Source organism: Corvus kubaryi, unplaced genomic scaffold, assembly GCF_017639235.1.
Source record: "Corvus kubaryi isolate FWS band 111438036 unplaced genomic scaffold, C.kubaryi_AGA036_p1.0 66, whole genome shotgun sequence".
NCBI lineage: Eukaryota > Metazoa > Chordata > Aves > Passeriformes > Corvidae > Corvus > Corvus kubaryi.
The window spans coordinates 12,775,917-12,800,059 of record NW_024582054.1 but is presented as its reverse complement, the minus strand read 5'-3'; the positions used below and the strand labels follow the sequence as shown (position 1 = coordinate 12,800,059).

At 38.7% G+C, this 24,143-nt stretch overlaps 1 protein-coding gene across 6 annotated transcripts in view; it reads right to left on the bottom strand.

The window, feature by feature from the left end:
• The window catches only part of MIPOL1 (mirror-image polydactyly 1), a 189,867-nt gene that overhangs the window by 32,036 nt on the left and 133,688 nt on the right, over positions 1–24,143 (bottom strand). For all 6 annotated transcript variants that reach the window (XM_042047431.1, XM_042047430.1, XM_042047429.1 and 3 more), the window contains one exon: positions 17,604–17,698. In XM_042047431.1, coding sequence (XP_041903365.1) covers positions 17,604–17,698 — 95 coding nt within the window. The remainder of the gene's footprint in view (positions 1–17,603; positions 17,699–24,143) is intronic.

Here is a 24,143-nt window from a genome sequence, read left to right as displayed (position 1 = left end):
GAAAGACACTAAAGAGCTAATTAACAATATGCACGTGTTAACAATGCACATCAACCTGGTTAACCTCAGCAGACAGATCCAGGCTTGGGACCCTGATGGAAAAAACAGTTTTTCACAAGTTTTTACCTTCCCATTGCAGGTTCAGCCACCACTGTCACCACGGGGCATAGGCAGTGATAGCAGCCTCCTGTGCTTTGTTGATGCACCCTAAGCACAAACATCCTTGTTTTCTGAGATGTTCTTGCTTTCCTCCCAGTGAAAGGGGCCATCAGCTGGATATGGCACATGAAGGGAAGCCAAAACACACAACTTGCACACCTCTTGAAAGTGAGAGATTAGACTGGTGGCTGCTGGAGAAAAACCAGTGAAGCAAAGCTCTTAAGCGCAGGGGTTGGAAAGGGGCTATAAACAGTGCTGAATTGATTTCTGTATTCTAAAAATTTTAAATCAGCTTCCCTCACCTCTCTCTTCCTTCACCCTCATGAGTTTTGACCATTGGGCTATTGAAATAAAATCTGTAAAAAAATAAAACAGTTGTGCACTTTAGTTTAGCCTGGTTGAAGAGGAAAACAACATTTTTCACTTTATGACACAGGAGTTCACAAGAAAAACTGCAGTTTTTTTCTTTTTGCCAGCATATAACTTCTCCATGACCAGCAGATAAAGTGAAATACTGTAGCAGGAAATATATTGGTTGCACTGAACCAAAGAATTATTTTCTCAGGACCTGACAAGGAAACTGAATGAGTATGAAAGCTCATGTGAAATCTAGCCAACACGGAATTCAATTCCTTATTTATTTTTTGAAAGGACAAGATAATTATTGGTATGAATACTGCCTACTATGCTTATACACATCCAACAGGTATTGTACCCTCCTCTGATATGAGCAGTAACATTGCTCAAGAGGGAAAACCAAATTCCTACATCACAACAGTCCTCATTCTACTGTCACAACTGTAAAAGTATAGTAAAATTACTCCTTTGGTACAGACAGTAGGGCAGAGGAGCTAAATGGAAGACTATGTATTTCTGTACTGCCACCCAAACCCTTAGGATGGAAGTCCCTTTTACAGAGTATGATTGAAACAAACAGAACATTATCTTACATGAGCCTGGATAACATTAAGATCCTGCCTAGCTCATTAGTAAAAGAAAGACAAATCAGATAATATGAACCTTGTTATCCACCCTTCTTTGCAAGTTCTTCCTCTTTGGTGAAAGTTTCTCCCAGTTCAATCTTCTTTAATGATAGTGGAAGCCATTAGTGCATTTCCCATTGAGAACCAGAAGAAAGCCTACTGAAGACTGCTTTGAATTTGTTTGTATCAGGAAGCTAAAGGCTGTGGCCATAAGTAGGTGCTCTTCTGGCTGCCTACTGCAACTAAATACTTCCTGGAAACCTTGCTGCTTCCTTCTGATCTCTGGGAGTGGAAGACCAGAAGAGAAAAAATGCGAGAAAATATTACTTATGCAGCCAAAAAGAGAGGCAAGAAGAAAAAGTTCTTTCAAGAATAAAAAGAAACAATAAATAATGTAGATGTTTGAAATTTTGGCCTCAACCTTGCTTGTTTCAATGACCATGGACCTGGTATGACACAAGTCCTTTATGGTATATTTTCAATACAATGTACATAGTCTTTACCTTAATGAGATATATAAGATCAGAATCAATGAATCAACACCATGATATGCCCCTAAGTTATTTTTTCATGGACAGCAGGTGAGCGGATGTCATTCCTCTGTTTAATCAGGAGTTAAAGCGTGTACAGTAATTCCTTATTTTCACAATATTCCTTCTGACAAAGATAACAACCATAAGAATGGCTCCCAGCTGGCTAAACCTGACATACAGGTTTTGTTAATAAAAAAATGCATGACTTAATTAATGAAATGGATCTATTAAGACTGTCCCCCAATCAACCACAGTGGCCCCACCTACAGCTGAACTTCACATGACCTATCTTATGCAAAAAGAATTGTAATAACTTGCACTGGAAGCTGCTACAGAGGAAAGGTTGCTAAGAAGAAAAAATATGACTTAGAAATGCATGTAATGCCCCTAGAGGAGAAAGCTTAGTATTTTCACTTTCACTCAGTGTTTTCCTTTACAGTGAATAATTGAAACAATTTTGCTAAACTGTGTAAAATTATTTCACAAAGAATAATTACATTTGATCGATTAGCACCTGATACTATCTATTGTCTAAATTGCTTGCATTCAATCCATAAGTAATGTCAACAGTATTAACGTTCATTATGGAAGAATTAGCTGAGTAAAAATAATTTTTAAATGTTTGACATTCTTGTACCCTTTCTCCAGCATAATGTTCAAAAGAAGTACCATTATACCAACATATTCTTGAATTTTTTTTAAGGCATGTCTTTATTTAAGTCTGCAAACTCAGGGTCTTTAAAATCACAAACAATTTGCCTGTTTTGTTCTGGCAAGCATAAATCCGTAGCAATCTACTCATTTTACATTCTTCTCTGTTCCCATCTAGCAGTCCCACACTAATTGGCTGTCCAAATTCACCTCCATCAACTTTGGCAGGCTCAACACCTCCTGCACAAAACCAGTTTTTTTCCCCTCAATCATAAAGAGCTGCACTGTTACAAACAGAAAAAAGGAACTCTGCAACATTTCTACAACAAAGTTATGTGTATATATATATTAATTTGATCACACACACACATACATGCCCCAAACTGAACTAATGCAACAGCAGCTACCTTTTTTTTCCTTTCTTGCAGCCTGATTCCTATTGCAAAGATTTCCAAATTTGTGCTTGCCTTTTAGCAGAGGAAATCCCATGAACTGTTTAAGATTACATTCTCACTGAAAGCGATGAATGCCACAGTCTTCTCCAAAATAAAAAGCTACTTTCTCTCCTTGGAATAGTAACTTTACAGTAATTTGGAGGAAGCAGGAGAAACAGTTGGTCATTAAACATTAAATGTATTAATGGAGCACTAACAGTGTATGACTCATCTGGAAAAGGCAGTTCTGTACTTCCATCTCAGAAGGACTGCTGCAATACAATAGCTACTGTGATAAATTTAGGTTTATCACACTTAATATTTAGCAGAATCTAATATAGAAAACCTAAATCAATGTACTTTCCAAAAAGTTCGTGAGTAGCAGTATTTACATCTTACAGCTAGGGGAATTGAGAGTCAAAGAAAAAACATTCCAAAGGAGGCCCTTCATTTCCACTCCCCAAACGGAGACCTTCAGGACTTGGTGTTTACAACTTACAGGGACCTGCAACCTCAGGTGAAAACAATGACAAATCAGAATATTCAAAGCAGGAATCCCCCAAGCACTTTAGCAGCATGTATAAAATCATCCACTTCTCCAGACTCACATTGCTCTTGAAGTCCTGTTTGGTTCTCTGGAAACTTCAGACCTCAGGATAGGGGTGAAGCACTTGGCAGCACTTGCTAGCACTTGCTTGTTACATGGCATTGTTGGAAATGGAGCTTCCACAGAGCTCAGAAAAATGATTAAAAAAAAAAAAAGGTGACACAGGCTATATAGATGCTGGCTTGATTAGTAAAAAGTTTTATGTGATGCCCTGGAGTGGAGGGAAAAGTGATTAATGTAAAGTCTAATACATGAGGAGATACAAAGAGAGACATAATTCCTAAGGACAGAAATTCTGTTTGCTCTCAAGACATTGTGAATCTGTTCTTTATAGGTTTTTTTTTCCCAGTCCCAGTCCTAGTCGCATTGAGCCCTAAAAACATATCACTTTGATGAAAGCTTTGTGCATTTCCTTACTCTGAAGTTCTGACTCATTTAGGTGAGTAGGAGGCAGAATGGTAACAGAGATAAAATAACAGGACCACTTCAGAGCACACTTAAGTCACTGTGAAAACTCTCAAGTCCAAGGCAAATATATCTGTTCGTAAGAACTCCAGAAATGGAGACATTAAGAGAAACAGGCATGTTCACTACATCCTGAGCTTTTCGTTAGACTTTTGTTTTGCCTGCTTTGTAGAAAATGAGCTCTTAGTTTTGTCTGAGGAAAAATATTAGTTCGCAGGAATCTGAAGAACAGAAACAAAATACTTATGTCTAGAGCTAGGGAAAATGTGACAGTTCACAAGTCATTTGTAAGAGCAGAGTAGATGACAGGATTTTTTAGATGGTGGACAAAAAGCTTTGGGACACACAAACCAGGTATTTTTCAACAAATGAAAACCAAAATCAGCTTACCAAACTAATCGGAACCCAGAGTCTGATGTACTTTTATCAAAAACCAGTAACATCTTTCTTATGTCTGTGATGAATAAAAGTCACTGGCTGTTCAGGTGCAGGCAAGCCTTCAGAGGGAGACTCTGGGAAAAAGAAATGGAGTATGACATTCTCCGAGTAAATATGGTGCGTGTGTGTGGGGAAGAACTTCAGTTGCCGGCCCCATCAAGTCCTGACAAAAGGAATGTGAGAGCTGCTCCCAAGGTGAAAGAAGACAGGCCGAACAATGTGGCTAATGGGATCACATTGAGCTAATGGGATCACCATGACTTGTTTTACTTCTGTTGGTGCATGTCAAAACTCTGATTTGTTTAAAAATACATTCTACAGCAACAGGCTAAATCTTGAGGCATTTTGGAGAGAATTTATGTATCTTCATGTTTTGAGCCTTGTGTAGAAAGAGTCTAATGGGTAAGAACACTTCAAATTCAGAAATTTGCAAATTGTGAGAGCACATTCCCTTCTGTCAGACAAAGAAAAAGAGAAACAGAAGGCTCAAACATATTAGTATCTTATTAAACAGGCATTTAATGCTGCTGCCCTCACAGAGACCTGCAGAGGTTACAGACACCTCACACTTGCACAAGCCCTCAGCTGCTATCTTTCACAAGTCAGGTATAGACAAGAGAATAAACGCAGCCACACTGTAGCACCCAACTAGACTATGGCACTTTTAGATCTGGCAAGTACTGACAACACTTGGGAATGCTGTAAGTAATATTACTGACGTCTAAAAGCTTTGAAAACTTGCTTAATGCTCTTGATTATGGTATCCTGAAAGTATTCTAGAATTATTCTTGGCTAACACATAAGGATTTAAGAATAAAATTGTACAGGTCAAAATGATCCAGCTTTGGCACCTACAGTTAAACTATTGCTCCGGAAAATTACTGACTTTGCAAAGGGGCACTTGCAGGTCCCTTCCCAGTTCCCTACATGCAAACTCAGGTGTCTAAATTTACATATATGAGACTGAAAATTTTGGCCGCACTATTTAACAGGCAGATCTGCTGGGAGGTCTCTTGTAACCAGATTTTTTTAAAGCCTCATATTTATTGGACAGATACTGGCCCAATTCCAATCCACAAGTGCAAATCCAAAGAAACAGCTCAGAGCAAACCAGCAGCCTTATTAGCTTTTAAAGATTTCATTTTCAAGAACTCAAGACCCTTTATTGACTAATGAAAGGTTGGGTCCCCAAGCCCACAGACTGATGTTGCTTGGAACATATTTTAATCATTTTGGAGTGCTAGCAGCCATCTGTCTAAAGAGCTTTGATCACATAAGTGCACTCTGAACTACAGCTCCTTCCGACTCCAAACCCTGTCCAAAAGCCAAAGGGAACCCGCAGGCATGGCAACTTTGAGACAATTCAAAGCCTTGCAACGTGATAAGGCTGCTTTTATTATTTAGCACATCATTAGATTTAATGACACCACAGATAAGAGATACACTAAAAAGATACCATTGTCATCGCCTATCTTGTAACAGCAACATCCAACTGTGACTTTGCTTTGTTTCTATGAAACACTTGTTACTCACTGTGCTATTTTAAAAGAATAATTAAATGAAACAAAAGGATTTCTTTTCCTGCTGCAAACATCAGAAATAGTAAAAGAAAGTACCCAACAAAAAATAATAATAAAAAATAGGACCTTTTTTTTAATACTTTCCTGTTTAGCTAAAAAAAAAAAAAAAAAATGAAACAAAAGACAAGCAGAGAAATCCCAAATAATCTATTGCATTTTCAATTTCGACTACTGAATGTTGGGCAGATACTGCTTGCACATACAAACCTACTTTGACCAGCACTGAATACAAATTTACATTGAAAAGAGAAAGATCCTTTACAGTTAGAGCTCTTAACATTATAACATTTATGAACAAATTTTACACAATTCCCATTATTCCTACTCTTGAAAGAATTTGGCCACCTCAAAGCTTATTTTGGGGTGATCAGTATTTTTTGTCATGGTATCTCCTTAATGGAACAGACACATGCTATTAACTATGAAAGCTTGGGAGCAATGACAGTGTCCAGCATGAAGAAAAATGACATAAATTACCAGAAAGAAATTGCTCTCAAAAATCAAAGCAGAAGTCCTAAGAGAGTGGTAAAAACTGCATAAAAATATCTCTCTTGATGACAGGAGAGACACAGTGGTGGATCCTGAGTGACAGAGCACAACTTTATTTGCTCCAAAAGTCAGCAACCTCTGTGAGTTCAACCCTGAGATTATAGTACTTGCAGGTTTCTCTTCATTCTGAGATCTCATCCTTGGCTCTCTTACTCAGGACATTAGCCACCAGTAACCAGATGAAACTTTTAGTATTGCATAGTATAATATTATATTTTTCAATTCACTAATTTTCATACTAAGTGTGGCTAGCTAGCAGTGTGAAGAAGGTAGAAAAAAAAAAATAAACAAACCCTGCACTTCTTCGTCACTCCTGAAAACATTTTCAGGTGGCCATTCTGTAAAGCTGGTACAGCATAGATTAAGAGAAAAGGAGACACAACCATAACATGAAATAGCTCAGATAGTGGAAGAGCTTCTCTAAACTCTTTGTTGTCAAAGAAAATACAACACTGATGATTCACTCAGTGTAACTCCCTCCATCTCCTTCCATGGCTTTTCCTTCCAAACTCAGTGCCAGAAAAGCTCCTCTGAAAGTGAGACAGCAGCTCCATACCACTGCTGACATGCCTTTCTTGGTGGTGTTAGGAAAAAAGACAAGTGGCTGTGTGCTAGTTCTCCTTCCTGTCATGACCTTGTAAACTGCTGCTTATAAAAGCAAACTATTACTAGTATGTTACATTTTATTCAAATATTTGAGAGACTCAGAATTGTGCAAATCCCAGCAGGCCCACTTATTCACTGGAAAACTGAGGCTGAAGCTTCCAAATTGGTCTCTACTCTCCTAAAAATGACAGCTTTCACACCTACGGTGGAAGAACTACCCATACCAGATGAGTAACACATCATTATGGAATGCTGGACACAGGTTAAAAGCCTTCAGCTTCCGAAACACAAGACCTCTATCACATTAGTTAGAAAAGCAGTTAGTGAATGGGGAGTTAAAATGGAATTTTTTTCCAGTAAAAGATATCAGCATGACATGCATGAATCAATTTAATAAAAGCTCTAAGTTTAGACAGGAATTGAATAAAGAAAATACCTTACTCTCAACTCCTCTCTTTGTAAATACAACAGGTGGGCAGCCTTCTGTTTTGTGTTCTGTGACAGGCAGAGGACTTCTCCTGCCATCTGCATTATTAGATGTTCCCTAACAGTTTTCCACTGACAGCAGTGTTAAGTGCAGAGTAAGAAAAGCAATGTTATGTCCAGCACTGGCTGAAAATTGCTCATGTAGAAAGTCTTCTCACCAACGACTTTTTTTATCGGGAAATGTAAATTCCAACACAAAAAAATATGTTGTCTTCCTGTGGCACATTTCTAAGTGAAAAATTTTCTTTCACCTTAATATTTTAAATTGAAATGCCATTTTGTTTCAGTTCTTCAGCTGAAGAGAACTGAACTGAAACACATCAAAGTAATGATTTTTCGAAATTATTGAATTGACATTTTAACATAAAAACATGTTCTGTGAAAAGCCAACAAAAAATGAAATGGCATTTTAAGTCCTCCTGACAATATTACTCTATTTCTAAATATCATATTAATAACAAAAGAATTCCCTTTCATACAATATTTATAAGGCATGCCAAATTCTTCTTTTACACTTTTAGATTTTCTTTCTAACTTCTCATGGGAAAATCTGTCTTCCAAATAGCTCTTATTACACACACGGTTTTCTGTGTTTCTTTAACTTGCTCTAGAGAGGACTGCTTCTTATTCTGTATCTGTTTTCCTTCTCTCATTTTAAAGCAAGAGTACCTGCATTTTCATAGTCTCTAAAGGTGTTATGCAAAAGGGTGAAACTTCTTACTCAGTTTATACAAATAAAGCAGCTGAAACAGAGTTTAGTGATGTGATTCATCTATATTCATCCAGCATTTCAACATTTCAATGGCAGAATCAGAATATGTAGCCTTTGGCCACACACCCTTTCTACCAGATAACAGGTATAATAATCTTGCATATGCTCTTTATAGATTCTCCAATTTTGATGTTGCATATCCTTACATTGCACAGAATAGACATTAACTTCAGTGATCTCATCATCCTCATTTTTACAAGTATTTCTACAGGAGTTTCATACTGGTTTCATACTTTGTATTGCTATCTACTCCAAACTACCAGTAGCAGTCAGTGGCTTGATTGCAGGTAGTTCTTCCAGACACTTTAAACATTCCAAGAACTCAATTTTATTATGCTTTAACGACTTTGAAAAACAGTTCCTAGACATCTCTAACTATGTGCTGGTTTCAAAAAGCATAGAACAAAAAGTTCCTAGACTTTTCAGCTCACTGAGAAACCAAGGCAGTCGTAACAGAAAATCACATAGAGCAGAGGTAAAAAAGAAGGTGAAGGAATCAGCCAGGCAAAGGACAGCTGTGAACAGAAAGCCAGCAGGGCCTTGTATACAGAGTCGTGAGACCATATCAGCATCCAGTGGCAAGGAATTCCTTTCTGTCAAGCAAATCATTGCTCTTAGAGAAGAACAGAAACTCATGTGAAAAGGCCCATCCCAGCAAAAATGACAAAGTAAATGTTGTTTTAGTTCACATTACCCCACAACAGCAAATAAGTAGAGAAGAAGTCTGCTCAAGTCTGGTGCAATACAGTATAAGGACCTGTGGAGAACCTGTAGTTTAATGTACTTGGCACAAAAAGTGACCAGTAGGTCCTCAACTGATTTGAAAAACTTAAGAAACTTTGCCACTATAACACAGCCAATAGCAGAAGCAGTAGTGGAATTAGCATAGTACATGGTACAAATTAAAACTGCATCACAGAATGAATGTGTAAGGCACTTCAGTCCATATTCATGCTGCCTCCTCAGATCTGCTGCTTAGTGTTTCTATTGGCAAGGCACCTCTGAAGGCCAAGAGCCAGTCCCTGGAAACATTAGGCACGAAGACTTCGTAAAGTGTAGGTCAGACCAATCCACGTTTGAGACAACGGCAGCACAAGACAATTTGGGAGTACGGCATTCTGGTTGCAGGGATGGCGTGAGGTGGCTTGTTATTCCATCAGGTGCCTTGGATCTTTGACAGTTCAGCTCTTCCCCTCTCTCAAAGTTTTCGTAAATCACTAAAGCTGAGTTGGAAATTTTTTTCCATGCTAGATTTTTCTTCCCAGTAGGATAGGAAAACTTTCAAAACCATGTCAGGGCAAAAAGTGAAACATTCAAAAGGTTTTTTTTTTTTGTGTGTGTGTTTCTAAATGAATGAGAGACAGAGAAAGCTTAAAGAGCATGCTGATGGCTAAAATATTTCATTGGAAGGCAAAAAAAGGACACCCCTCAGCCCCCAACAGGTTCAGATTCTGCTTTGCCTTTTCATTGCCTGCCAAACTTCCACTGCAAACACCAAGCCTATGGTATACACTGGAGTTTCTCTCCACCACCCCTTTTCTTTGTAAATGGTCAAATACTAATTGGAGAATGGATGTGAATCTGGTCTGCCATGCTCCCAAGAAATTTTTCTATCCACTGATCTATTTACAAAGTCAGTCTCTCTGACTATACTATTGTTACATAGTTGAACAAATGCAGAAAGTGATACAATAATCAATTCCAAGCTGGAGAACAAGAAGTCTGGGAATGGGGTAGGGACAGGAGGATAATAAATTCACTAAAGTGTGAAATACACAAGGATAACAAGGGAGGGCTCTGCCGCTACAGCTCACCTGCACCAAGCCCCTGAGAAATACACCCATCTCAGTAGCACCAGTAAAACTTCATGCAGCTGTTTTGGCAATGCAGAGCAGCTCACTGATCAGTCTTCCCCCCCTTCAGCTGTCTGATCCAGTTCATGAAACAGCCCCCAAACCTTGGACTTTTATCTCCTGTAACACTAACAAGAGCTGTGATTGCACAAGCAATAAAGTGACAAAGGGAAAGAAGTCATAGGGAGACATAAGGGCTTACTAGTGGGAAAATGCTTATGAGACTACAGAGTGAGAAAGACCCACCTAAAATCCCAATTCTTTTGGGGCTGCAGCACCTCACTGGAAAGTGGCACAAAACAGAGGAGGAGAAGACTGAACACATAGATTCTAAATCCCAGGTCCAAATTACCAGGGTGTTCGCTCCCCTTTACCCCCATAGATTGACTAAAAATTCACTGAAACCTCCATGGATTGCTGAGAGAAGATACGGTTTTAAGCAATCTGATTTAAAAGACAGCAGTGTTTCTCCACCCTGATTTTCTACTAATTTTAACACTCAGTTCAGTAAACAAACAGAAAGATGGTCCCTGGCTTTTTCTTTGTTAAAACAAAAGACGAACAAAAACCTTAGTCTTCCCTTACAGAGTCATTTGCAGTTTGGCTGCATTGAACTGGAGCAGGTTAGGTTCCTCCAAAACATGTATTATACTGTCTGCCACTGCATATCCAAGTGCCTCATCTCTTCGGTATAAAAAAGAACCTCTCCTGTGCTTGTAAGTGGGAAATTTAATTAGCTCAAAGTTTATGTTTAATGTCAGGTGTCTGAAACTCTTTGATAAAATAGAAGTCACTGCTGCAAGGACAGAAAATACTTAAAACACAACTGCTGTCTTCTCCATGATCTCCCCAAAACTACTCTGCAAAAAGAACAGTGACACCATTACCTGGTCATTCTTCTTAATGACTGTAATTACACCATGTTATGTTAAAGCAACTAGTACTGAAAAAATGACGGCAACTGCCAGAACAGAAGCAAGGAGACAAGATGAAAAGAGCAGGAAAATGAGTCAACGGCCATAACTGAAAAAGTGAGATAAAAAGACAGGTATGAAAAGACCAGTTCTCTGAGGTAAACTGCTGGGACAGGTGCTCAAGGTAGTCTGCTATTGCTTTAGAGGAAGGACTGAGATCACCACTTTGCATTAGTGGTTGCAGCTTCATTAATCCCACTGTAAATGGGTTCGAGTTCATTTGGGCAGGGAAACTGGATGTTAGAGCAGCCCAATCTTCTGCTACATATCGTGTTCCCCTGAGGGAAATCTGGACTGAGAGAACTCTGAAAAAACCTGAGAGATGGCAGAACAAACAGGCTGAAATGTTTGAGCAGAGGTCAGTCAGAGTACAGAAGTCTGACTATTTAGGCAGTTGTATTCTGACTTGCTACTGCAGTGGCTGGGAAGATGAATATTGACTTGTTAGGTAGAAATAATTCATAGTTTTTAATAGCCCTTAAAACTGGAATGAAAGCTACATTCTAACAACAAGAATTACACCATTCTACATCCATACACAGAGTCCATGGAGCATGGTTGAAATGGCACCATCTGAGTATTATATTCCATAACATCAGCCATGAAACTATAGAATGGAAGTAAATTAAACACACACAACCGTATTCAAAGCTTGAATAGAAAAGTCTTTTTCTAGACTGGACTGGAAGTAATGGCTTACAAAATACCTTTCTTCATCTATTTCTCCTGTTATAGGGTGATTCAGCTCTGTAATTAAAATGAAAATTGAGTTTGTCCCTGTGCCTGTAAGTCATTCACATGGGGAAATAATAAAAACCTTCTTGATTTTCTACTTTCACATCTATCGATCTCAGCTTTTAAAAGGATGAACTTCCATGTCATTTTACAAGAGACACTGCGGGAAAAATTTATAGACCTCCATAACACCAATTGTTATTTAGACCATTTCCTTGTGCCACTTAAACATGAATTTCAAGTATTCAAATTGAAGTATTGTAAGAATTGAAACTTGTAGATTTAAATTCTGTTTAATCTCTTCAATAGTTTTTAACTTATAAAGTGCTACAACTGGCTAGGGAGCAAGAAAACTGCCAGCACTGCTTACAGAGAAGCTACCTATATTAACTGAAAATTTGAATCTAAAAATATTTTTTTCAGGTCATTGTACTTATTAGTACAAGGGGCCTTACCAAAGTTATTCCTCTATTTCATTGTTGAGAACCATCACATAACTGTAAAATAAGCCGTCTTTTTATCCCATGATCACCATAACTTACAGATTCCAATTACTTTGCAACATTATACTGCTTTTGACTGGGATACAGTAATTTCCTTCATAGCAGCTGGTATGGGGCTACATTTTGGGTTTGTGTTGAAAAAAAGTGTTGCTAACACATGAGTAGTGTTCACGCAGAGTCAAGCCCTTTTCTGCTTTTCACACCACTCCAGCACTGAGCAGGCTGGGGGTGCCCAAGAAGCTGGACAGAGACACAGCTGGAACAGCTGGCTCCAACTGACCAAAGGCATATCCCATACCATATGGTGTCACACTCAGCATATGAATCTAGGGGAAGAAGGAACCTGATTATAAAATTGGACAGATCACATAACTGAAAAATATGCAAATAAAAAACTTGTGATGATGTTCAAACAACAGAGGTATGTGAGAAAGAGTTAGTGGGATTAACACTCCCATGTACTTCACAACTGATTATTTGGATACAGCCTTCTTTGGTCACTGAGAATCTTATGATTTGCATTAATCTCTAGTTTGAAGAACACTGTGTTGAAACAATTATATTAGTAAGCTAGAAACTCGATGCTATTCCTAACTGTTATGCAAATTTTCATTTCTGATACGTATTTTTGAGTTAGTATCCAGAAAACTCAATTTTCTTTTTGAAACTTGACACAGAGACAACACAAGAAGAATAAACAGAAGCACAGAACTTGCCAAACTTTATTTGTAGCCAGCTTCTTCTCCCTTATGTATCTGAACCAGATTCTTCCTCCTTTTTAATTCCATTTCACTTCCCTGTCTCTTCTAAAGAAGAGTGAAATTGTTCTGGATTATGCTTTCTTTTCAGAAAGTCAAAATTCAGAGGGAAATCAATGCTTCATCATTAAATCAGCAAAAACTCAGTTTAATTTTGGTTTAGGCCATTCAGGCTTTCCAAGAAGCTCCAGTTTCAGTTAGGATTCACTTTTCACTTCACCTGAAAAGAAGTGTGGTTTACAACACAGACTTCTTAGCTGAAGGAAAAAAATGAATGCCTTCAAACAGTAGCAGCTACCAGATCAGAGAACTGTAGAATAATCAGGTTGGAAGTGACCACTGACAGTCTCCAGTCCAACCAATCTCCTTCTCAAAGTGATATCAACATGAGATCACACCATGTTGCTCATGACTTCAGCACGTTAGACACTGGAAATCTCCAAGGATGGAGATGGTAAAACCTCTCTGGCAACCTGTTCCAATGCTGGACAGCCCCTGTGGTGAATAAGTTTTCCCTTGTAACCTGTCTGAAACTCTCTTGTTTCAATTCAAGTCAGTTGTTTCTCACCCTGTTGTCATGGAGCACTGTGAAGAGGCCGCCCTTCTTGACAACCTCTACACAGACTCTGTCAGGCTGCCATTAAGTCTCCCTGGAGCCAACAAAGACAGGAATATCTTTTCTTTCCCAGGCTGTACAAGAGCAGTACCCTTGGTCTCTCTTTACTTTGCAAATGCTATGGCTTCCTGACCGTACCAGTTGCCCTCTGTCACACTTTTTCCAATTTATAGATGTCTTATTTTTACTGAGGACCCAAAACTGGATGAAGTATTCTAGATATCAAGAATCCTTCCTCTGGAGAAAATAAAAAGGTTTTTTTTTCTCCCTGAAGGTCTCCACTTGTTTCCCTCCTTCAAGTATGCCTGTGTGTACTTACTTCATACATACAGATATTCTGGACCTAAATATCTCTCCCCTGATTTTGGATAATAAAATGATACTTTGCTTTTCCTGGATTATACTAATGTTAGTGAAAGGCAGATTGGTATAAAAATACACATTTTAACGTTATTGTTTGCACATGCATGCATCCAAAATAGTTAATATATGCACACAGTCTTTACTTTTGTGACCAAATCCCTAAAATGTAATTGTGTGTTAAGGCACAAGTACAAGTGATGTAGGTATCACTGGTACACTTTAATGTGAACCTTGAGTTTTTTTGGTTTTCTTTGTTGTTGTGGGGTTTTTTGTTTTGTTTTGTTCTCTTTTGTTTGTTTTTGTTTTCTTAAATTTGCTTCTTCTAAGTTAAAGGACAATGTAGTGTCCTGGTTCTGGCCAGGACAGGGTTAGTTTTTGCAGGGCGGGGGCAGAGGATGACCCAGAGGATATTCCATACCACCTCAAGTCATTTTCCAGTGGTGGGGAGAAGGGAATCTCTTCTGGGGAGAAGGGGTTCCTTCCCATCGGGGTAGTGTGGCTGTGGTTGGGTCGGGGTGAGAATTGTGCATGTGAATCACTCTCTCTCTTTTGTACGGTTTTGTTATTAATATTGTATTAATAAAACATTAATATTGTTACTGTTAGTTTTCTTGTCTCATTGCTGTTTCCAGTAAATTGTTCTTATCTCAGCCCCTGATCTTCACGTTTTGTGCCGCCAAATCTCCTTTCCATCCTGTTGCAGGGGAAGCAGGAGGGGGAAAGGGGGAGTGAGCAAGTGGCATGCAGTTTGGAGAGTCTCTGTGGGAGCACGAAATTGGGGAGTACCATTCCTAAACCACAACTCATAGAAATCTCAGTTAAAAAAAGGAGAAAAAGAATAAAGTATGAGAAAATGCTTTTTCTAAGGCCAGGGAAGACCTAAGAGCAAAAGGAGAAGAAGTCACCAAATGAGCCAAAATTCTTAAGCCTCTGCCATGCTGGCACCACACAGATGACAGAAAGTGTGAGAATCTGGCAAAGACATGAGAGAACAGTAGGTGAAGGGAGTGTGCACCCTGCATTGACACATTGCAGCTTTACAGTTCAGATGAAGATTGGAGCATGTGCAGAAGCCTACATTTTGCTCACTGGGGAATTCTGAAATCCAAAAAAGAGAAGTAACTCCAGGGAAATGGAGTGTTGAACAGCAAATCATATAGCTAACTCACTTGGATCAAAGCAGCAAACTTCCACCTCAGTCCAAAACGGACTGTCTAAAAACGCTCTCAGCACTTATTCTAGGCTACCATAGCATGGCAAGCCCTATATGGAAATAAAAAAACCCAGGAGACATCCACACATGCGTCCCTTCCACATACAAAACAGAGTGCAAATTTTCATTCATTTGGGATGGCCTGGGAAATGCACTCTCTACCTTGTCATTTATAATTACTGTGGCCATCCCACCCTTGGCCTAATACAGTCCCCAAAGCTTTATGCATATGTGACATATATTCTTTTGTCTCATTTGGCATGTGTTCAAAGTACTGTCTCACTGTTGGATGACAAGGGCTGCAGACATTCATGTAACTTAAAGGAAACTGGAACCAAAATGTTAAGAAGTTCATAAGAATCCTCATAATGGTGCAATTAATTTCTAATCAAGTCAAAAGATAGGCCCGAGACATCAAATGTTGATGCTTATGCACTTAGAGGAGTCCTTCTTTTTGCCTTTTACATCCCTTGCAGGTTCAGCTCCAGGTGGCCTCTGGCTTTTCAAGTCATGTCTTTGTATGCTTAAGACAGTGTTTCCATACAGAGAGGTTGTGGAGTCTCCATACAAAGACATTCAAAACCCCTCTGGATGTGGGCAACCAGGTCTCAGTGGCCCTGCTTGAGCTATGGTTGGACAAGATGACCTCCAGAGGTCCCTGCCAGTCACTCTGCGGACCCACTTCAGAACACATTAGCCTCTAGAACAGTGAGGTAGGTAGGAGATTAAATCTTCTACTTTAGATGTTATAACTTGTATAAATCAGGAGTGAAACAATAGTTCTTGCCCCAGGGGATAATCAGGTGAGCATTTCCACATGTTATGGATAGATTTTGCAAATACCACCAGCTAGCTTACAGTGAAACTTTGACTGTTCAAATTAAGAGCCTTAAGTTAATAACATGGTAGATGCTAATGCTGATTCCTGCAAGTCATTATTGTTAATATTTCTGAGATTTAAAGCATTCACACAAGTAAATGGCAGTTGCTGCCTACTATACTTGTTAAACATCATATGTTAATGCAAACTTGATAGGCTATGCCAAAAATATAACTCAAAAATCAATTAAAAGCCTCCTACAATGTGCATAGACCAACACAAGAAAATGCTTATTTCTGAAATATCAATTAAAAAAAAATTCAGTTTTTAAATTATTCTACAAAACCCATTTAAATGAGTAATAAGAGCACCATAATAAATTATTTCTAGCTTGGTAAATCATACCATAATTTGTGCACATACTAAATGCTGACCAAATTCATTAAATGCAATAATCACAAATTGCTTGGGGTTTCTATTCACTATTAACAGGCTTTAAATAAATGCCTATGAGATTTAGGAACAAAAGTTGTTTTTGAAACTTCCCTCCAAGGTTTTAATAAACTTAATGAGAAGGGAAAACTCGAAAAACCTCTAGAAACCCGAGTATTTTTCACTTGTGAATGCTGAAACACTGAAAACATACACAGTTCTGCTACTGCAAATGCTTTTTAGACATAACTAACTAGTCCTTTTTATTTCCAATGAGTATAGTATTCACACTATATTTATTATTTACCTCTGTAGCCCACATCCCTCATCACAGACATTCAGCCTTCAGATTCACAATTTTCTGCTGTGTTGATGCCAGTTCTCCTGCCTTTAACCTGCCGGCAGCTCTATATCCCCTCTCACACAGGAGGTCAGGATGAAATGAGAGCTGTAACCCAACATCACTCCATAAAACAACCTAACTCCTTCACTGGACCACACAGAGCTTTTCCTTAGGGACTAAAACCCACTGATCCATGCAAATGTTCAGTGCAGCCCACCTAAATTAATGAGAATGGGTATTTCTCTCATTCTACATACTGCTATGTAGAATGCTACATAGGGAATTAAAAGGCACATATACTGGGGTTGAAGATGAAAATAGTCTTTTAGAATTATAGATTTTATTATTTTAAAGTCTATATTGATTAAGTTAGGTATGCGCAAACAGTCAGGGAAGAAACAAGCATTTATGTAAGCTGGTTCTTTTGTCCATGTGTTTTTAAGTGATCACATTGCCACAGCACAGCTTTTTAGTGTGAAAATCAACTATCACCAACTTTTCCCTTCCCTTAGAAGAAACTAATACAAAATTCAGGCTAAAAGAAAGGGACTCCTATTTTAAAGAGAGGGTTGGTGAGCAGTAAAGCAGAAATGCAGACTTTGATTCATTGATGTATTCACTTTTTTCCAACAAATACCTATTTGATAAGGCAATTTCCTCACTCAGTCAGACATAGTACAGAAAATTTCCCCTATGAGTCACTCATTCATATTAGAATCAATCATTTTACCTGTAATAAACATGCAATGTTTGGATTTCTTCTTCTAGTTTCTTGCACTGTTGAAGAGCAGCTTCTTTTTCTTGTCGCAAAGCTATCAATTCTGCCTGTGAAATGATAAACAACCGATAACCAGTTTATTCAGAATATCCATTTTTTTTTTAAATGTATCAATCTGTACAATCATTTCAACCATTATAATTGAACATAGAGTTATACTGTTATGTAACATGGTGTTGTGGTTTAACCCCAGCCAGGAACTAAGTACCATGCAGCTGCTTGCTCACTTCCCCTTCCTCCCACTGATGGCATGGTGAGGAGAATCAGGAAAGAAAAGAAAATCAAACTTGTTGATTGAGATTTAATAGTTTAATAACAGTTTAATAATTGAAACAAAGTAAAAGATAATAATAATAATTATACTAATACTAATAATTGTAATAAAAAGGAGAGGGACAGAGGGAGATAAATCCCAAAACAGACAAGTGATGCACAATACAACTGTTCACCAGGTGCTGACTAATGCCAAGCCTGTCCCTGAGCTGTGATCACACCCTTTCCTGGTTACTCCCCCCATTTTATATACTGGGCGTGATGTTCTATCTCACAGAATGTCCCTTTGGCCACTTTGGTCAGTTGTCCTGACTATGCTCCCCCTCAACTTTCTGTGTTTCTCTTCACTGGCAGCACATGAGACACTGAAAGTCCTTGACTTGGGGCAAGCACCACTTAGCAACATCTAAAACATCAGTCATCAACATTATTTGCATACTGAATCTAAAACAGAGCACTGTACCAGCTACCAGAAAGAAAAGGAGCACTATCCCAGCCTATTTAATTCTTATGAAATATTCTTTCTTTTTCTAGAGCTGGAATTGCTTCTAGGTTTCTTTTCTCTAGCAGAATTATTTTTTAAATGGCTTCTCCCATGCATATAGTAAATTTTTTGAATAGCTAAGCTTAGAACTCTTCAGCTCAGCCAAATGGTTATCAGCAAACATATTTCATATGAAATATATGTGTTGCTATACTGCAAAACTGTTGACCAACATATAGAAAGTGAAGCAAGGCCCTTGGCCATGAACTACTGACCCATGACTCCTGGTCTGCACGTGGCTCCCTGGCTGTTAAGGGCAGTTCCCATGGTGGCAGCCCCTGGCTGATGTTAGCAGCAGAAGAGCTGCTGGACAACCAGGACCCTGAGTAGTGGCAGGTGATGAGCCTCAGGGACTGCAGAGACTGGCACCAACAGCACACTCAGGATCTGGTTTATAGAGGGGTGAGGGAACACCTGAGCAATCACTGTCATCTCCTATCTCTGAACTCCACCGGATGCTCCCCCTCCCATCCCTGATTCACACTGAAGGGAGTGTGACTCATGACCATTATGGAGATTTCAGCATGTGGCTTGTAAGTCAGGAAGGTAGCCAGCCCCAACAGGCCTTATGGTTAAAGAGCAGGTAGGGAGAAATAAGTATTCATGCATATTTAATGTGGGTCTATAGCTTAATCACCATTAATTTTAAAGGTCCAGTTTCAATAGCACTGCAGGACTGCCTTGAGGGCCCAGGTACCATATAAATTATCTTTAAATCAGTGGATGATTTATTGTTGTAACAACAAATAAGATCAGGCTTGCACAGCAATTCCTTGACACATGAGCCTGAACATTGGGCTCTTTCCCAGTGTTTTTAATTTAGGGTGTAAGTTATTAATTGTACAAATTGTAGAGCCCTTAACCAAGAGGCACATGTGTGAGAAATGCCAACTGTGGATTCTGCCAACTCTTCAGGACAGTGTTGCGGAAAAGTTTCTTGGTAAATTAAAGACCTGTTATATGAGCTACAAACCCAAGAAGGCAAATGCACATAGTTCAGCCTCTACTCTGCCAAACTCACTGTACAACCATGAACAACTCTGCCTGTATGCCTCACAATCTCTCTCCTAAAACAGGGCTCGCACTTCTGTTTCCTGTTTGTCTCTTAAGGCTGTAAGTCTTCAAGGCAGGTGTTTTACTGTTTACTGTCAACTCCCAGTCATCTATGGGCAATTCATTCTGCTGGTTGATTAATCATGTCCTGGATACTTGGCTGATTCCTGGCAAATTTTATTGAACACTGCATTGCACAAATGCAGCTACACAAGCAGTATCTGAACCACGCTGCTCGGTGGGTCATGTTGCACCCAGAGTTTTGCACTGCCTAGGTACAGGACCCACTGCTGTAAGTGCTCCTGTGAGAGACATCCATAAAATTTTAACAGGAAGTTCCCTGGTGAATAAAAACTTTCTTACTATATGGGGGGTGTTCCTTCAGCTTTAAAAGCAGAAAGTGTTAATGTTTAACATCTGAGTGACAGTGGTTTTGAGCTTCTGATACTGAAAACAATGTACTGGATGCTGGCAAGCCCTACCTTCTGTCAGCAAGAGGTTAAAAACCTCTGCAGGTGAGCCTCTTGCCTGGTGTAGCTTGCTGCCTTGCAAGCAGAACTCACAGAACACAAGATGTTAGCCAAACCAAGCTATTTTCTGTAATTATACTGTTCTTTAGGTGAAACAACATTCTTAAAAATTGGAAAATGCTTGAATCAAAGTAGGTGGTTTGTTCTAGAGGCCAGTAATTAACATCCTTGCCAATTTTCAGTGTACTGTGAAGTGTGATTGAAATGGTAGACTGGAAGGAAATGTTTGCAGCTGACACACCTACTCAGAGAGATTAACGGCTAGTCTCTTTGGAGAGCTATCATGAAAAATACACCTAATGTTCCACTTACCTTTCAGGACAAGAGTTAGAGGCACTAGAGTCTTAGGACTATTATTTATGTCAGTTTTTCAGCAGAAAAAACTGCACTGATTTGACTGGGTTTGCATCTGGGTTTGTACCAATAAAAATAACAGCAGAATCAGGTTCTTTGGATTTAAAAAACCAACAAATCCAAGAGCTACAAAAACTGAGGGGAAGAAAAACAGACATTTTTTAGCCTCCTCAGTGACTTCTAGTGGAGTTGATACTAGGAAGCTCCGTGAGACCAACAAAAATCCAAGCACAAGAGTCTCTGCACAGCATGCAGCCATGCGTCAAAATGACCCATTGTTCACAGGCCTGAAGGGTGGTAAACAGAAATAAATGAGTCAAATATCCTCCCAAGGCAGAGATGTCCTCCTTTACTAGAAGACAGAAAACAAAACAGTGCTCATCACAAAGTTAAATTGCTAACTAAAATAATGGCGTCTGCTCTACTATAAAGAATTTGGAAGACTCCTAAATGTATATTGAAATCCATCCATAGTGCACATGGCAAAAATCCTGCATGAGCTCACCTCTAATAATAACAATAGCTGCTTGAGAACTTTTAAACAAAATATTGTTCCTCTGAAAAATGTCAAGCTGTGGAAATCAGAACTTTTCACAGAAATTGATTTGTTTTGATTAAATTGTTTTGGAAGGTAGGGTAAAGAAGAAGCAGAAGCAGAAGCAGAAGACTAATAATAATAATAATAATTATTATTATTATTATTACACTCAGGGTCCTCTGGTGGTGGTTTCCCCTAAACAGGTCACTTTAGAGGTGAGGTTGGTCACCTTTTGGTATAGGTGCCATTCTCAGTGAAGTTCCTGTTTAACCCTGAAAGGGTATTCTGATCACTTGGATACTGTGAAAAATCTTTCTGAAGATTTTGTTTTGTCCACAAGTTCCTACACTTTCTTATTTGGTTTAATCCTGCAAAGGAGAATTCTTGTTTCTTTACTCTGCCATTTTGCATTTTAGCAATTATTTGGTGAAAATTTAAATTTCCCAATTAAATATAAAATCTAATTGCTACCTTGTCAAACTTAAAATAGCCAATGTCAAACAAAGAAAATCTCAGTACTGATCTTTTTGCTGTTGCTTTTGCTTCAAAACGTTTAAAGGAACAATGTTATGTGTTTTCTTACCACAAAGGCTGGAAAAATACAAGACTTAAGCAAAGGAAAACTTGTTTTTATCTTTTCCTAATTCCTCTAGGGCAAACTAAGCACCCTCAGCTCTAATCTAAATTGAAAGAGGTAAGAACACACAGCATCCTATGCTGTCAGGTTCCCTTTGGAACCTCACCTTTGTGTGAGAGTTGGCTTTTATAAGACTTTTCAACATCCAACAGAAGGGAAAAAAATCCAATGAACTTGACTTAAAAAGTTTCATAGTTTTATTTTTTAATTAATTTATTTTCTCATGCGTATATAGACAGCACATATATTCATATATATATATATATATATTTATAAAGAGCATTTTTTTTCCTTTCTGAGATAGGCTAAACAAACAACCATTTTTGTTACCTCTCAGTAAGCAGGCTCTTCATCACCCTGATCAACTCAAACATGTCTCCTTAGTACTCTGTACTAATGCCAGTGGAAACATCTTACCTGACACATTCTTGCACTCTTTGCTCACAGGCACCCTCCCGCCTGATCTCCTGCACACTGGTATTACCCAGTTGACAGTGGAAACTCTTATTCATCCTGAAAAGATAATACCTTACACTTGGCACTATAATTCCACCCCATTGCTTTTGTTTTTCCAGTACTTGAGGCCATCCCAATCTTTCTACAAGACAGCTTGAACCTGCTTCGTATTAATAACATCTCCACGTCTTATTTAAAACAACTCCCAGCTCTGTCTCATCAAGCAATTTTGTTGGTACACTGCTGCTCTTCATGCCAAAGGTTCTCAATGACAGCATTAAAGAAAACTGGTTCAGCACCAATTGGTAAGAAACTGGAGAGAAATTCCACTAGTGAAATCCTTGGACCACTTCTTCCTTCAAAGCTGTTTGCTGCTGCTTTCCTGCTAACTAGTTCCTTATTGCCTTTGACTAATCCCTCATCTCCTTCATGGGTACATGACATTTTGCAGACAGACATGAGCTAAACGTGCCCATTCTTCCAAATAAGAGACGCTGGGTGAACCCAGTTAACAGCATGCAGCATTTCCCACATTAAGCTTGTGCCTGCTTGTAAAACAACAATATACAAATTCCCCACTGTAATTAATAATTTTCCATATGGCACAACCTATAAGCTTATGTGTCAGGCTATATTTAAAAGTTTCTTTGTTTAAATAACCAGTTATCATACCAAAGAAGAACTCCTGCATGATGTTTCTTGTGTGAAAACTGTACTTCAATTCACTCTTGATGGATCCATGCTTTAAAATAATTTTCCTTCCAAATTTACTCTGAAGCCTTACAATAAAGATTAACTGGTCTACAGTTTACAAAATTGTATTTTTTGCCCTTCCAAATATAGATGCTGTCTCTGCTAATTCCCTGTCATTTACACCACACACAGTCTCATAAGATTTATTAAAGGACTTTACTATCATTCCTGCAATTTCAGATACCAGCTCTTTCAGAACTGGAGATGGAAACCATCCATTAACCCAACGTGAGCACAATAATCCATTGAACAGCTATGATGTACTCCATTTGCACACATTCACTTTTCTTAACCCTTGTTCTCACAGCTGGCATCTCCATTGCCCAGTGCTGAGAGAAACAAAAATTAAAATCACGCGCTTTCAGACCTAATCCAGATTATGCCTGATCTCCATGCCATTCTCAGACCAGTGGCATATTTCCTCTTTCCTTGTTCTCATTTCAGTTGTTACACTATTGTTTGTTTTAATTGCATTTCCAAGGGCAAATTTAGCTTAACCTCAGGCAATTTTCATCTGTCTCTGTATCTCCTGTTTTCTAAGACAACTTCCTTGCTTAATAATACCCTTCTTGTGGACAAGTTATTTGTACTTTATTTGTATGGAAATGATAACTGTCTCAATTAGAACGGGCACCCTTTCTACCTGGTGCAATTTCCCTTGGCTTGACTGAGATACCTGTTAATGCACGAATATTCCTTCACTCAGTAATAGTCACTACCAACATCTTGCTTTCTACTGACACAGGATATTCCTGTGGATTAGAAGGAGGTTGAGTGAGAAATCTGGGGAGTCTCCAAGTTCATTTCTACAATTTATGGACTTTGTCATTTACATTTGGTAGAGCTGCAATGGGGAAAAGAGGAAAAATGGCAGTAGGATGTCTTTCCGCTCTTGGTCCTACGTTATCTGGAGTCTGAAATGGAAACTAGCCTCAAACATATGACAGAGAATTGCTCCCATTTCTTGTGAGGCAGAAGTATGTCTCTGCTGTTATTAGCCGGCTAGCTGGATAGGAAGAGCTCACGTGTCTTCTCAGGCCAGCAGGAGACTGGGAGGGTAAACAAAGGTTTCTTTCATTCTGAATTAGAATGAACACGCAAAAAAACCCCAAATCTGGAAAAAAAATTTTAAACAACTGAAGAAATATTTTAATCCTACACTATTTTTAATGCTTTTACATTTTACACATCACGTCAGTAAGAGAAATACGTACTGCCTGACAGAGCAGGTCATGTTGTGACACATACGAGAGAGATCCAGCTTCTAACCTTCATTCTGTTATTTTTACATTAGCAGCTGCTACTTAGTGCAGATTACAACAGCTCATCTTATTTTCTATATCAAAGTGTCAAC